The sequence below is a fragment of the Mirounga leonina genome, unplaced genomic scaffold, assembly GCF_011800145.1.
Source record: "Mirounga leonina isolate KUSES-001 unplaced genomic scaffold, KU_Mleo_1.0 Mir_205, whole genome shotgun sequence".
In the NCBI taxonomy this organism is placed as follows: Eukaryota; Metazoa; Chordata; class Mammalia; order Carnivora; family Phocidae; genus Mirounga; species Mirounga leonina.
The window spans coordinates 1,827,408-1,844,669 of NW_023270515.1; the positions used below are offsets into that span (position 1 = coordinate 1,827,408).

At 42.8% G+C, this 17,262-nt stretch overlaps 1 protein-coding gene across 1 annotated transcript in view; it reads right to left on the minus strand.

Moving 5' to 3' along the window:
* The window catches only part of DSCAM (DS cell adhesion molecule), a 651,058-nt gene that overhangs the window by 223,218 nt on the left and 410,578 nt on the right, over positions 1–17,262 (minus strand). Inside the window, exon 11 of the mRNA XM_035028849.1 lies at positions 1,000–1,173. Coding sequence (XP_034884740.1) covers positions 1,000–1,173 — 174 coding nt within the window. The remainder of the gene's footprint in view (positions 1–999; positions 1,174–17,262) is intronic.

Here is a 17,262-nt window from a genome sequence, read left to right on the forward strand (position 1 = left end):
TAGCAAATAAATAGTTTGATATTTTCATTGTTATGTTGGAAATAATGGACTAACTAGAATAAATTCTTAGTGAAATAAAACGGAGACCAGTCTTTGTGCAGCCAGCTTAAATATGTCTCTATCTCACACACACACACACACACACACACACACACACCCCACTGTGTTTCACTTTTAAATTCAATCCCCCTAATAAGTGATATGGTAGAGGTCCTTTCCAGCCTATCAATAGTACAACTAAAATAAAAAAGAGAAAGGCTGATCAAAGCCTTTTCGAAAGAAATCACACTTTATCCAACAGAAAATTATACACATGGACAAAGACGTGTCATTGGCTGTAAACTAGATGCACAGCCATTTGCTAAGAAGCAGCACTAAGTGAAAGTTGGCCCATTTCATGCCCTTTCTTTGGTGCTTCAGTTACCAAAGTACAAAATAATTTCATTATATGTTGCCCTCTCCTATGAAATGGGTCAACAACATGGACCCTAGGCATGGTGCTACATGTTTCCGTCTTGTTGTAGTTGTGTGTCTTTGGTAATGAGGTTTCTGCTTGATTTCATAAGGGTCTTTAAAAGGAAACCTATGGCCAAGCCAGTTTGCAAATAATAAAATGCATAGATTCAGACCTCTGAAAAGAGTGCATATGAGACCATGCGTTAGGCTCTTCTGCAATAAAATCCATAGAGGAGGAATGCGGGTGCTAAAGCCAGAGGCCCACTCACCTGATGGGTTGCCCAGAGCCTGTGCCCGTGGCCATGGGAACCAAAGCGGGGGGGAGCATGTGGCCCCAGACACCAGGGCACATGGTCAGGCTATTGCAACTGGTTGCATTTTTGCCCTCATTTTCAGTTGTGCTCCCAGGAGAGCAAAACCTTAAGCCTCAGCCGTAGCGAACCAATGTTTTGTTTTGTTTTCAAACAAGTCTGTATGGAGACAATGGCAAACTGAATCACAGAAAGACCTATTTAGGTAAAACAAAGCATTCTTCTTCCTTACTTTTGACCGTGAGGTACATGGACTTGCTGACGTCCGCGCCCACATCGTTGCTGACCTTGCACAGGTAGTAGCCGCTGTCTTCCTCCACGACGTGCTTGATCAACAAGGACCCGTTGCTCAGGACCTGAATTCGGCCATTGAGGGCAATGGGTTGGAACTGGGGAACCCCAGCACCTGGAGGAGAAGAGAAAGGAGGGAAAATGATGCAATGTGAGCAAATATGGGGAGACAGTGAGCTCAAGTTCACCCAGACTAGTAAAGAGAAGGGAAGGGTATTTCACGTACAGAGGGCAGTCATGGGGGCCACCATTTTTTTTCCCAATGTGGACATTCCTGTTTGGAGAGAAATACATTTACCTCAAATGGCACTATTTCCAACTATTGGAACTCTGGGATAAAGAGTAAGAGATCTTACAGGTTGTTTCTACACACACACACACACACACACACACACACACACAAAAAACAAATTTGAGGGGCGCCTGGGTGGCTCAGTTGGTTAAGCGACTGCCTTCGGCTCAGGTCATGATCCTGGAGTCCCGGGATCGAGTCCCGCATCGGGCTCCCTGCTCAGCGGGGAGTCTGCTTCTCCCTCTGACCCTCCCCCCTCTCATGTGCTCTCTCTCATTCTCTCTCTCTCAAATAAATAAATAAATCTTTAAAAAAAATAAAATAGGGCGCCTGGGTGGCTCAGTTGGTTAAGCGACTGCCTTCGGCTCAGGTCATGATCCTGGAGTCCCGGGATCGAGTCCCGCATCGGGCTCCCTGCTCGGCAGGGAGCCTGCTTCTCCCTCTGACCCTCCTCCCTCTCCTGCTCTCTGTCTCTCATTCTCTCTGTCTCAAATAAATAAATAAAATCTTTAAAAAAAACAAATTTGATGAGTGTTAAGTAGCTGACAAATTATTCAAAGACATCGCTGTGGAACAAGCACAGGAGAGGATGTCTATCCTGAGATGAAATAGAAGCCTTGTGTCCCCAGGGAATTCACACGAAGGTGAACAAGGAATGCCCTAGGGACAGGGCCCCGCAAGACTCTGCTTGCAGCATACACCTGAGTCTACAGAGAGGATACAAGTCTTGCAGGTTTCTCTTCCAAGCACGGTCATATCCCAGTCTAGAAACACATGCATGTCAATATCGTTTAATGTTATTTAAATAAATAAGTCAGATCTTGCCACTAAGATAGCACAGTATTCAAACACTACTCTCCTCAGAGTATTGCGTTCAAGGAGATAATGCCATGGACGAGATATGCTGTGGTCATAGATGTGCTAGGACTCCCACGGGAGATCCGTATGCAACTAATCTTTTAGAAATAATGAAAAGCAGGACTATGGTCTCTGGAGAGTTCTGGGAAGATGATGGTTTGGATTAACCTGCTACATTGCTTGCCCCTGTGTGAGGGGCTTTGGGTGGGACTAGGAGGGTATGATCAAGCCTCGAAGGGCTGAAAGAGCGTCTCTATTTTGTGACTGGAGTCTGAGGATTTAGGGAAAGGGCTCAGGGGTGAGGGCCAATTCCATCTTCCTGGAGGAAGCTCACAGCGTGAGCCAAGCGTGTGCTCTAGAGAGGGCCTGCTGGTCTCCATGGCCCCAGATCCTGCATGGGAGCTGAGCATGTGCACTGTCACCATCCTCCTCATGCAGGAAATGTCAGACTTTACATCCCAGGGCAGGAGAAGGGAGACTTCCTCCTGCTGTCTCTATGCCAAACTGATCACTTACGTGTTGGTCCCTCTCAGCTCACAGTGACAGAGACGGTGGCTGTGCCTTCCCTTCCTTCACTTCTATACCAGGTATCAGCCCCACCAAAGGGACAAGGGAAATGAATAGTATGTCAAGGGGACATTTCACACTGAATAAGAAGGACAAGCAGAATCCCTACAACAGGTGGTTTTTATCAAAACAGAACTGGTACAGAGGGAATATGAAAACTTGAATTAAAAAAAAATAGAGTTCCAGGGGAGGAGGTTGGGGGGTTGGGTTAGCCTGGTGATGGGTATTAAAGAGGGCACGTTCTGCATGGAGCACTGGGTGTTATGCACAAACAATGAATCATGGATCACTACATCAAAAACTAATGATGTAATGTATGGTGATTAACATAACATAATAAAATAAAATAAAAAAAAATAGAGTTCTGCTATGGCTAAGGATGGAGGAAGACACAAAAGAATGTCCCTCTCATTCTAACAACAAAAAAGAGAGGCTGTTAATCCACAACATCATTCTTCTCTTTGAGTAATTCAGAAAGCTGAAGTCATAGGTGACTAGGTAAACTCAGTTGCAGAGTTAAAAGCCCTGCAAGGAGATGTGGGTATATAAAGAGTTGCACCTTTGGCACAGGATGGGAGGCCAAGGACCTCGGCATAAAAGAGGACAAGAAGTGAAGAACTGGAAACAAGTTAGACCTACCACAATCTCTACTTCTCTTTTACACACCAGGGCCAGAATTCAACAAAATATTGAGACACACAAAAAAGCAAGAAAAATGGTCCAGAGAAAAAAGTATCAACAGAATTTGGCTTGGAGCTCTGTCAGACAGGGCCTTTATAATAATTGTGATTAATACCCATAGACAGGTGGGAGGTTCAGAAAGAATCCTAAAACTGTTAAACTATATATATAAGAGACAAAATGATAAAAAAAAAAAAGAGAGAACCACAATATTAGTATGAAGAAATCCTTAAATAAGCTAGTCACCAGGTTAGACACAGCAGAGGAAAAAAATGGTGAATTTGAAGCTAGGTCAATGGAGAATATCCAAATTTAAAGAAAAAGCATAAAAGAGTGAAAAATGCAAAATGGATTGTCCTGGAGTTCTGAAACTACATAAAATGTTCTAACATTGAGAATTAGAGTCTCAAAAGAAGAAAAAAAGGGGCAGGAGAAATAAGATTTGAAATGCAGAAGACTTGAATACCACTATTAATCAATTTGATTTAACTGACATTTACAGAACTCTGCACCCCACAATAGCCGAAGACATACTGGTTTTGAGGGCACATTTGACACTTGTCAAAAAAGATGATATTATTAGTCGTAATACAAATGTCAGTAGACGTTATGAAATAAAAATAATACACGTTATGTTCTATTTCCACAGCAAAACTAAAATTGAAACCAGTAACACAAATATGTCTGGAAAAACACCCAAATATTTGAAAATTAAACAACACATTTCTCAATAACTCATGAGTCAAAGAAGAAATGACCAGAGTAATTAGAAAAATATATATATATTGAGTTGAACAAGAATATAAAAACTCCATAACAATATTTGGGGGATGCAGCTAAAAGCCGTAATTAGATGGAAGTTTGTAGCATTTAATTATTGTATTAGAAAAGAAAGGAGATCACAAATCAGATATCTAAGCATCCACCTTAAGAAGCTATTCCAAGAAGGTTAAGGAAAACCCAGAGTAAGGAAAAGGAAGAAAATAATAAAGAGGAAAACTGAAATCAGTGAAATACAAAACAGAAAAACGATAGAGAAAATAAAACCCAAAAGCCAGTTCTTTGAAAAAAAAGAAAAAAACAATATAACAAGTGAGCCACTCACTGGATTGATGAAAAAGAGAGAAGATACAAGTTACAAATAACCATAATGAAAGTGGCCGTCACTACAGCCCCTACTTGGACTGAAAGGATGATAGCATCATATCAGGAATAACTTCGGGCCAATGAATTTGACAACTTAGATTGAATAGATACATTTCTTGAAAAACAAAACTATCAAAGATCACTCAAGAAAAAGTGGATGAAGTTAATAGTCCTATATCTACAAATTAATTTATAGTTAAAAACCTTCACCACATCACACACATCAAAAAACTAATGAGGTATTGTATGGTGACTACATAACATAATAAAATTAAATAAAAAAAAACAACAAAGAAACCTTCCATGAATAACACAGACTCACTAGTAAATATTACCTAATACTTAAAGAAGAATAAAATCAATTTTACACAAACTCTTACAGAAAATACAAAATCACTTTACAATTGATTTTATGAGGCCAGCATTATCTTGATATTAAAGTCAGATGAAAACCTTATGAGAAAAGAGAACTACAGACCAATATTCATAATGAACACAGACATAAATCCTTAACTTAACATTACCAAATCGGGTGTATCAACATGCACACAACGATGCATCACGGCCAAATGAGATTTACTCCAGGAATGCAAGGTTGGTTTAAATTCAGAAACTAGTCAATGAAACTCACTATATCAACAGACCAAAAAAGAAATACAATATGACAATTGAATAGATACAATTTTTTTTTTTTTACAGAATTCAACATCCTGGTAAAATCTCATAGCAAACTAGGAAGAGAATGAACTTACCTGATAAAAGGTTTCTACAGAATACTCATAACTAAATCATACATAATCAAAAAGAACCTCCAAAATATTGCTAGAATCATAGTGAGCTTAGCAAAGTCATGGGATATATCAATATAAACAATTCAAAATTAATTTTATTTATACATATATTAGTTACAAACAATTGGAAATTGAATTTTTTTTTAAAGATTTTATTTATTTATTTGACAGAGAAAGACACAGCAAGAGCGGGGACACAAGCAGGGGGAGTGGGAGAGGGAGAAGCAGGCTTCTCGCTGAACAGGGAGCCCGATGTGGGGCTCAATCCCAGGACCCTGGGACCATGACCTGAGCCGAAGGCAGATGCTTAACGACTGAGCCACCCAGGCGCCCCTGGAAATTGAAATTAAAAACCAATATATTTGCATCAAAACATGAAATGTTTAGGAATTCATTTGAAAAGATATGTGCATGACTGGCCCACTGAGGGCTACAAAAGTTCTTGCCAACAATTAATGAAGACCAAAATAAATGGAGCATGACACCATGCTCACGGATAAAAATTCTCAATATTTTCAGATAGTAGGGGGAAATCTTTTTCCATAAAAGGCCAAATAGTAAATATTTTAGGCTTTGCAGGCCACACTGTTACCACTATGTACTTCTGTCACTGGGGCACAAGAGTGGCCATAGAAAATGTACAAACAAAGCAGCATGATTGGGCTCCAGTAACATCTATTTAGAAAGACTGCTTGTGGGCAGGATTTGACTCGTGCCCCACATCTGGCTGACATCTGGTTTAAAGGAATGGAAGAAAGTACACCGCTATAAGATAATTGTAAAGCTGGAAGGTGGAGCATATACAAATAATACACATTTGGATTAGTTTTGTGTCACATATCTGATGTATTAAATATCATAACATTTTAAGTAGAAAAAAATTTAAATTTATCTTATTCATAAAAATTTCAAAATCAGGGGTGAAAAGTTTTAAAGACATAACAGTGTTTTGCTTTTATAATTGCAACACATTGGGGTGCCTGGGTGGCTCAGTCGGTTAAGCGTCTGTCTTCGGCTCAGGTCATGATCTCAGGGTCTTGGAATCAAGCCCCATGTCAGGCCCCCTGCTCTCCCTCTCCCTCTACCCCCCTCTCTCCGCTCATGCTTTCTCTCTCTCTCAAATAAATAAAAGCTTTTGCAACACATTGCTTTCCACATATCAGCTACTGACTATTTTCTAAAGGGAGACAGAATGAACGAAACCAAACTTATCCCTAAATCTGTTCACTCTTTGGGAATAGAGCAGTTGTCAAAATGTAGAAAATGCAAACTCAGAAATATGGGTAATATGGATCCTTTAAAACTTAATTCACATGAAATTCCCAGAAAACTTTAACAAATGTTTGATGAATTATGAACATGCCAGTAAATGAGTGATTCGTTTTGAAAAATATTTAATGAAAGCTGTCAGCTTACCTATTATGATGCAAAACTTGAGAATGCCAGATTAGGGATCTGAGAATTTTTGGTCAAAAATTCAAACAGTAAAAAAGTAAATGTCCTCTTTTTCTTAAGACCCCAATCCCATAATTTCTCTTCCTAATATTTTATAAGCCCATATAAAAGTGTGCTCTGTTTTTACCTCAATGGGATTTATTATTCAAGTATTGAGCACCCACTGGGGTGGCAGATCCTGCACATAGCTATGGTCAGAAAAGACTGTGGCCTCTCCTTCAACCCTTCTCTGAGGCTAGTGGCCTCACTGTGGGGAATGTGAGCTGCCCTATGGAGAGGCTCCCGTGAGGGTGTCCTCCAACCAGTAGTCTGTGAGGACCTGAATCCTGCCACACAACAGTGGGCTTGGAAGAGGAGACTCTTCCCAGGTTGAACCTTGACATGACTGCATCCCTGACCAACACCTTAATTGCAGTGCTGGGAGAGACCTTGAAACAGAGGACTCAGCTAAGCCATACCTGGATTCCAGACCCATGGACACAAAGAGAGAATAAGTATGCATTATTTCAAGCCACTAATTTTGGGGATAATTTGTTACAGAGCAACAGATCACCCATACACTGAGAAACTAGGTAATGAGGTAAACTTTTGCTTCCTCAGTGTTCTCACCTGTAAAAGTGGAAATAATAACAGAATCTCCTTCATAAGGTGGTGCAGGCATTGAAGTTCTTAAACTATGGTATAGCATACAGTGAGCCCACAATATTGCTTTTTAAAAGATTTCTGCTTATAATTATTTTATGATTAGTTGACTTTCTATCTTTTTTACTCCAAAAGAATGAGGACCATGTTGCAAGGAGCCTCTCCATTTATCAATCAGTCCAATAACAGAGTGGAAGGTGATCTCTCAGGTTAATGCTTGGAGTGGAAATCTGCACATTTAGTGTTGAAATACATGGCTAACATGCTTACTGAAGGACACATCAATTTCATTTCCACCAGTGCTGGCTGAGGGTTCATTTCTTCCTCACACATGTACATGATTGATCTTTTTGATCTTCATCAATAAAATATAGATCTCATTATTTTAATTTGCACATTTTGACTATTTTTTGTATTTTTATTTGTTTTTGAGCATCTTTTCATGAATGTATTGGCAATTTGCAAATATTTTTTTGGTGAACAGTCCATCCATAACTTTGGCCTATGTATCTATTGGACTTTCTGTCTTTATCTTCTTCATTTGCCAAAGCACTTGGGGTCTTAAGCATTTCTATATCCCTATTTTGCACAAATTTATTTTTGTTCTTTTTCTTTTTGAAAATCAGGACTGGATGTCAAATATTAGCAACTACTTTTCATTATCTATTGAAATGATCATATGCCTTTTCTCCTATAAAAGTTGGCTGTATGTTTTAAAAATTTGGTTTTATAAATAGTAAAATTCCTTTTTATGGATCACATGTTCTTTAGGATAAGGATAAGGGGATATTATTAGGACTTAAAATCAAAGCAAAAGCCTTTAATTTTTATTTAATTTGGTCCACATTTTGAAAACCTGTAAAGGCTACTGATGCCCTTCTCAAAGTTAACTGCAAGAAAGGAGCCAGATCTAGTCCAAAGCACACAACCTAAAAATTCAGCCAAATGTAGGATTTAAAGAGTATATCCACACAGCAGAAAACCAGGAAATCTGAAGATGCAATGGGATTTGTAAATTATGTAAAACTGTGTACAAAACACTAAAAAATCTAATGAAATGTTGATACAGTATGAGCCAGTTATAGGATCATTCATGTCAAAAACATGTATGTCTTCCTTTTCTTAAAGACTTTTCACCAGAAAAATACTTGTAATATTTGACACATGTATACCAAAGAATTACAACAGAGAATTTAACTATGTTGCTAAGCTGTCTCAATTAAATAGCAGAAAAGGATTATCTATTAATTCCTATCTAGATTGAGAGAAGCCTCTTCATTACTAAAAGGTCTAAACAAAGACAGAAATAAAGCATAAATGCATTTGAAAAAACATTAAATGTTTTTTTCATGAGGAAATGAACCTAACTTGAAGGGTCACACAATTTATAAATCTGATCATAGTTGCTAAACAGAATAATAGTGAACCAATTCATCTACCATAAGAACAGCAGTCCCAAGGATTAGTATTTGTTTAATTTAAGGGAAGTAGACTTTGTCACAGTTTGATACAATTATCAGTCATCCACTTAAGGTTCATCATTATTGTAAAGAGCAAACTTTAACACAGTGGCTACAGTATTCAAAATTCTGTAATCTTGTTGCCATGAGGTGAGCACTCTGGGTAATTAGCTAGAGGATAAACTATAGCAGCCAGAAGTCATTAATTAAAAAGCTGTCGATTTTCTGTGGCTAGCTGGGGTCAAGTGGGGACAACTTTAATGCTCTATTACACGAAAAGAAAATGTTAAAGCATTATGTAAGGCACATACTGAATTACTGGGTGTGTTAATGCTGTGTGACCTTTCTTATTTATGGAAAGATATGTTTGGCAGTGTTTCCAAAGACTGAGGGAGTGGGCACAGGGGGAAGAGAACAGCCAAGGGTCACCAAGAGAATCCACTTGGAAGGCAGCAGTGAAGATGGTGATTGATTCATCTTTTCTTCCACTCTTGAGTCCTTACTGGTCTGTAGTGAGAGCGCTTGGCTGAGTCAGAAGAATTGGAAACTTACGAACTGTGCCCCTGAGCAAAGAGCTTATTTTCTCTGCACTTAATTTCATTGGACATGCAACAGGAAGAACAACGCATTTCTTCTATGCTTGGCAGATTGTTGTTCACCAAAGGCAGCAAGACTGTGTGGATGTAAGCGTAAATGCCTACATAAGAACTGAAAAAGTGGGCCAATGACCACATGCAGAGTCTCCCTAGCAGGCTGGAATAACGTTGGTTTGAAGTCAAACAGAACAGTGGAAAGGAGATCTCTCTCTATGCTCCCTGGGCTGCACCCAAATGGTAAGGCTGAGAGCACATCCCTCTCCCCACCAAGGAATCGAAAACACAATCCCTTTTATCCTTAAGGGGCAGGTGCTTCCCTGAGGAATGAGTTTGTTTTGCTTGCTCAGGGAGGTGGTTTTCCTTGTCCTGGAAGAGTTGGTGGGTTGCAGGGAGTGAGTAGCTAGAAAAACAGAAGCAGATAAGGGAGGGGGAGAGCAAGTAGCAACAGGAGCGGCAGCGAGGCACCTGCTCCAGGGTGAGCAGCTGCAAAAGGAACCACTGCTCAGTGACCAAGTGCTGAGTTCTGGAGTCTCGTTCTGGAGAAGAGCCCAGAAGTGGACAGAGGCAGGGTCTGGAGGCACTGGTCCAGGTCCAGGTCCAAAGGGAGAAGCTTCCAGGCTGTACAGCACGTGCATTTGACATTTGTCCATATGCTTGCATCGGATATTCTGTGTCCATCCTCAGCCTCCTGGGACTCTTCTGGTCTCTTCCCTCAATTACAGGGATTGGAAGCTTGAGAAAACCCATCTCCTTCTGAATTGTCACCAGGCCCTGGTTTATGCATATATTTTTTAAGATTTTATTTATTTATTTGAGAGAGAGAATGAGAGAGAGAGCACATGAGAGGGGGGAGGGTCAGAGGGAGAAGCAGACTGCCTGCTGAGCAAGGAGCCCAATATGGGACTCGATCCAGGGACTCCAGGATCATGACCTGAGCCGAAGGCAGTCGCTTAACCAACTGAGCCACCAAGGCGCCCCAGCCCTGGTTTATATTTTACCAGTGAGAGGCACTTGAATACAGTTTGGAGGGTTCAGGGAAGGAAAAACCACTATTCTCCTTCAGAAGCAACAAGCTGGGGAAGAGGCAGATGATGAATGTCACTTCCAGGAGAACGTCACTTCCGGGAGAACGTCACTTCCGTGAGAACACATCACTGCTCTTGAGCCAGGGGCGGCTGTAGCCACAGATGGGAGTAGCTTCTTACAATTCCCATGTTTCTCGAGCTCCTGAGAGGTAGCTGGGTTTCTCCCACCCTTCCCCAAATTTTGCATGCATCTAATTCCCGGTATTAAGTCTTTTTTTCACAAAACACCACACCTTAACTGGGACAAAGTTACTTATTTTGTAGATCTGCATATAATTATGCTCACTGTGCAATTCCGTTTCCTTCCCTTCATTCCTTTAGGTCTGTACTGAAGACCCCACTCCAGGGAAAACCACCTCACTTAGGTCGACTAGCTTCATGCCTGCCCAGTACTAGCTACCATTTGGTAGTTCACTAGCTCAGCACGCCAACTGCATGACTTTATACCTAATTGGCAAGGATTCCTTTTTATCATTAAGGCGGAACACTGGCCCCTCACTCACTCATCAGAAAATAGAACCATGAACTGACGCAAGTCATCAGGGAGTTTAAGTGACTCCATTACACTGACGCCACCATCACTTTGCGTTGGGATTGTGGGCTGTCAGGATCCCCTGCAGCTGCATCCACCACACAAGGCCTTCAGCCACCTCTTCCCTGGAGCAAGAGATCCCCAAACATTTGCCCACAGGGTGGCTGCCTCTGTCTATAAGAACAACGAGGAAAAGGGCAGATGGAGGAGTGGAGAAAAAGAAGGGAAGGGAGGGAAAGATGGGCCTGGGGCCTATGGTCCTGGTGACCCTATCAAGGCTCAGGGAAATTGCAGCTTCTTTGGGTAGGGGTGGGGGAGTATCTTGGTGCACCTCCCGGGGCCACTAAACTCCACTTATTTCAGCCCAGAGGAAGGCAGAAGATTTTCACCCATGCTGAGTTTTATTCTACCATCAAAGGAAGAAAATAAAACAATATGTTGAGTATCCATCCTCTACTGTTCTGCTCACAATCCTTTTCCAAGAACTCATGATGTTTGTGAGACCCATTGTCCCCATGTGGGGACCACATAAGTGGAGCTGTTTTTGTTGTACACAGGGAGCCACATTCCACTTTGAAGTTGGGTTTATTTTCACCACTATGTCACAGAGAGGTGTTGTCTTCTCCCTTTTTAGATTCTTTGAGCTCTTTACCTGTATTAATTCCAGATTCTTGTGCTAGTGGGGACGGGGACACTGGATAACAATTGGGCCCAATAGCCTCGATGAGCCCGGTGTATGAGCGTGAAGCAAGTGTTGCTAGAAAGACCTAGGAGGTTCGCTGTAGGTCCAGCAAACTGATGGCTCAGAAGAGGTTGAACCATGGGGTTAGAGACTCAGGGAACTCTGCCCACACAGAGAACAGGGTAAGTGGTGAGCCCAGGAGTACCTGAGGGCTTGTCCCATGCTGCGTGTTCTTCCTGTCATTCCAAAATACAGGTCTTGGGGACTGTGGATGGCCCTGGGATGTCACCTTGACCTTGGGAGAGAAGGGGTGAACAGGACCAAGGTGAGGCATTCTAGGGCAAGCCCCTGAAGTAGGAGAAGGCTCCCAAGGGGTTACCTGAGCAGTTGGACCAGGTACGGAGCATAGCGTTTGTGTCTCAGTTTGACATTGAGCATGATGCATGGAAACATCCAGGGAACTGTTGCAAGTGTCTGCTTTTATTTCTATAGATTTCTAAACAAGAGTCAAGTCCCTGTTGTCCCCTTTAACAAGGCTCTGCTGAGGAGGGAAGGATACAGTCAGAGGCTGGGAGGAAGGCAATCTGAGAGAAACAGGCAGGACAAGGAGGGCCCCACACCAACTGCAGGCCACTATGTGTCCTAGAGAGTGGAAGAACACAGGAACTCTCCCAAATTAAGGGCACCCTCTCTCCCTCACTGGGAGGAGAGACACAGGTGGCCTCAGAGGGCCAACAAAGCCTGGTTATCGATGGGCTGCCTTTCCACCCAGAAAACTGAAGAGGACCAAACACACTTGCAGGCAGAAGTACTGCCTGAGGCACACAGAAAGAAAGCAATTAAATTATAATGGACATTTTAAAAAGATTTAAATAGGGCACCTGGGTGGCTCAGTTGATGAAGCATCTGCCTTCAGCTCAGGTCATGATCCCAGGGTCCTGGGATTGAGCCCTGCATCAGGCTCCCTGCTCTGCAGGGAGCCTGCTTCTCTCTCTACCCCCCCACCCCCGCTTTTGCTCCCTTTTACTATCTCTCTCTCTCTCTCAAATAAATAAATTAAATCTTAAAAAAAAGATTTGAATAAATAGAGTGTCCATGATATTGGCTGGGAAAGCTCAATATTTTAATGAGGTCCCTGTTCTCCACATTAACCTTTAAATTTATTACAATCTCCCAAAGTTTTCAGAATAAATTTTTCTAGAATTTGATAAAATTATTCTGACATTCATCTAGAAGAAATAAACAAACAAAACTCCACGTGAGAAAGACAGGACATTTTTAGGTGGGGGGGGGGATGGGGTAACTGGGGGATGGGTATTGAGGAGGGCACAGGATGTGACGAGCACTGGGTGTTATAAGCAACTGATGAATCACTGACCTCTACATCAAAAACCAATGACATACTATATGTTGGCTAACTGAATTTAAATAAAAAAGAGGAAAAAAAGAAAAAAGAAATACAGGACATTTTTAGAAAACAAGTAAAGAGTATCATTGTACTAGATACTAAAATACATTTGGAAGAGAGAACCCTCTAATATGCATGGTCCCAATGCCAGATCGGAGTAAAAGAAAGGATCTAAAACAGACTTCAGTGGACACATTTTCTTTTTTGTAGATTATAAAGTCGTTCATGTTAGTGGGGGAAAAGTTGGGCTATCCAATACCCTGGTACCCACGTGAGCTGTTGATGATGACTGCTGGTGTTCTTGACTAATTGCTATGTGCCAGGCACCAGGATAAATGCTTTTTATGAATCATCTTACTAAATCATTACACGCATCCCCTCATTTTATCCGCCAGACACATGAGGAAGCTGTGGTTCACACAGGTTAAGTAATTTTCCCATAGTAACATAGTCAGACAGTGTTGTGTCTAGTGTCCGAACTCAGCTAACTCTCTTAACAGAGGAGTTCTTAACTACTTCTCCTAGATTCCCACCTCACTTATTTTTCTGAAAGAAAGCCCAAATTTAATACAGCTTAGTGTATAAACAATGGGGTTTAAGGTTTAAAGATGGCAGCATAAAACCAGCCTTTCCTCTCTTCCTGGAAACCAACCATACATGTACAAATAGGAGAAAGAGGGATGGAATATCTCAACCACAAAGGAGGCAAGCGGTAAACTAGAAGCGTACCTTGAGCAGAGGTGCATGCAGAAAGACAAGGACAGGGGACCGTGGCTGCGAATCTGAGCAAGCATCAGGATGGGATGTGTTGTCAGAGTGGGGGCATATCCGAGGGGCCCTACTGGCACCTGGGACCGCAGTGTGCCCAGGCCGGGTGGGGCTGGAGCTTTCCCTACACCTGCTGTGGCCCTTAGAATCAGATAGGCAGGATTCGGCGAGGAACCAGATACTTGGACAAAGCAATCTCTCTGTGGGGATATGAATTTTCCTCAAATGGGAGTTCTCAAAAGGAAGCCAGCATCTAGCAAAGATGCTATGACAGAAGCAGAAAAAGCAATCAGGTAATGGGATCACACCAGAAAAACATTGCCGTGAGTTAGATGAAAGCTGTGAACAAAACAGCCACTTGTCTAGGAAGCCAGAGCTCAAGCAAGAGTGAAATATGAAGCGGCGGGAGTGGCGAAAGGAGGAGGAAAAATGAAATCACAAACGTGAAGGAAAAATTGGAGAGAATGCAAAGAACAGACTTGGCTCAGGTAAAAGGCATAGAAAATAAACATTAAAATAGCATGTTTGAGTCAACGGCTAAAAACTCCGAGAGAAAACAGCTCCTGTAGTGGGTAGGTGAAGGGAGCCCTGTGATGCCACAGAGGGGACCCTGCAGAAGAAAATGAAAAGCAGGGAAGAGAACAAATATTTACAGGTGTAATTTAGGCATTGTTTTCTTAAATTAAAGATGCTTAGAATCCACATATTAACTAGCACACCACAGCTGAGGGACAACTGGACCCCAAATGAATGACATGAAGGCACAGACCATACATTTGCTGGACTCCGAAGTCAGCATTTTGGTTACATGCAGCAAATTGATTCTACCGGGAAGTCAGGCAGCCCCTGTTCCCTCCCTGGAAATAACATGAGCCACCCGCCTCCTACCAGCCAAACCGGCTTTATGTGTGAAAAAGGAGCAGACACGCCATTGCGAATGGAGAAGAGCTTGGAACAGTTCTTGCTGGAAAACAATGGCTAAGGACCAGAGGTAGCACAGGGTCAATGTCACAGAACGGAGGCAAATCTAAAGTTGGGCATATGGCAGCAGACCAGAAGGTGGAAGGTATGAGCTCTGACAGTGCAGAAAGTATTTATCAAAAAAAAAAATAAGTATGCCTGGAAAGTTCCTCATTGCTTATCCTGGGGACTGAGGGCTGTGTCTACGGAGAGGCCGGCACTCCTGTGCTGACCGCAGCCCAATTTGCCCTCCGGGAGTGGGGGTGCTCCATCTCTTGTCAAAGACGCCTCCCCTTCGCTCACACCCACAGCCAGCCCATCAGCCTAGCGGATTCTGAACTGCTTCCCCTCCTGCGGGGCTGTCACCCTGATCCAAGCCATGTCATGGCTTGGGGGCCGCTAACAGGCTCCAGCCGCAGGTCCGGCCTCCACACACAGGGCCGATGCACCGCGCCTGCTGGATTGCTCCAACAGCCTCCTGGTTCAGGGGTCAGCATGGCAGTGGAAGAAAGGGGAGAGTGTCACTGTCACCACTGTGACCCCCACTCACCCCCACTTTGGCATCACCACATCCTTGCAATGACTGATGGGAGAGCTGACCCCCTGTGACCTCTTGGATCTCCTTTCACTCTGCCCCAGCTTCAGGGTCTTCCTCAGCGTTTCTGGAACATTCCAGGCTCAAACACACTTCTGCCCCTGATTTTGGCACCATCTGGCCCCTTGACCTTCGGCGCTTCCCCTGCAGACGTGCACAAAGCTCGTCTCCCATTTCTTTCAGGCTTCGCTAACATTACCTGCTCTCGGGCCTTCCCTGACAGCCTTATCTGAAATGCAAACTACTCCCCACTCCTCTCCGACCCCCACACACCAAGGCATCTCTGACCGTTGCCCTTGAAAGTTGCCATGAGGAAGCTTCCCTGGGGCCAGAAGTACCCCTGTCCCTGGGCAGCCAGAGAGTGAAGGATGCCCCAGCGGGCCACACGCCAGAGCACTGGCTGGTTCTTACTGGAGCAGCCCCTCCTTGGGCCCGAGCGGCTAACAAGGGGATGGTCCCCAGGACAGTGGCTGAAACCCGTTCCCACCACCATACATTTCTGGGAACACAGATGAGGCCCACTATGGTATTCAGCCCTGATTTTAAAAAATCTCTTCAGACAAGAGGCTTTGTTTGTCCGTGTAAAAGGACAAAACAATCAGGAGACAGAATTGGATGTTTTAGACTTGGCGCATCCATACCCAATGTCAAAACTGTAAGAACGTTATCTTCCCACAAAGACTGTTTCCTTCCTGCACCCGACGTCCTCAAGCCACTGCACTGACTCTGGAATTCTGCAGCCTCAGGATTAAACTGTTGCAGCTCTCAGAGGAACAACCCAAGTCCATTGTGTTTACATCTCTTTTGGTCACACATAAGGAAGGCGCCCTGATGCTCTCAGTGAATATTTGATTACTGGGAACACATTCCATAAGCAAGGCTAAATTTTTCTTAAGAAACATCTTTATCACTTGTATAATTAAAATGATAATATACAATCTCCCCCTTTTCCATCGGAAGATATTTAAAAATAAGCATTGGGACACCTCGGTGGCTCAGTCAGTTAAGCTGCCAACTCTGGATTTAGGCTCAGGTCGTGATCTCAGGGTCCTGGGATCAAGCCCCGCACCAGGATCCATGCTCAGCAGGGAGTTTGCTTAGGATTCTCTCTCTCCCTCTTCCTCTGTCCCTATCCCAACTCATATGCGCTCTCTCTCTCTCAAATCTTTAAAAATAAGCAGACCTCTTATTTAAAAAAATAATAAAAATAAGCATAACACCGGTATTATTTTCGTTGTAGGAAACCGGCAATGATGTAAACTGTGGAAGGTTGTGTGCAGGAATACAATTCTGGCCAGTGGCCAAGGTGTCTTGAAAGTGATAGAAATTGCTTGGTCTGAGCCAGCCATTCTACTCATAGAAATTTATCCCTGGAAAAAATGGACACGTACAAGGATCGATGAGATAGTCACTGTGACATTTTTAGGAGAGTGAAAACTCAGAAGAATGCTAACATACACTATGCAGCAAGAGCGTTGGACGCACCTAGCTGCCAAGGTCCATCCTCCCCTCTTACTTCATGAAGTAGCCCAAGTTGTAGGCATAGCGGACACGTGCATCATTACAAAGCATCTTGCAGACCCCCATGGGGTTTTTTGTTGGTTTGTTTGTTTTGACGCTTATGACCAGATTTATTAGAGAAATCTCTATTCAAGGTAAAAGGAAGGGAGGGGCCGTGGGGGTGGG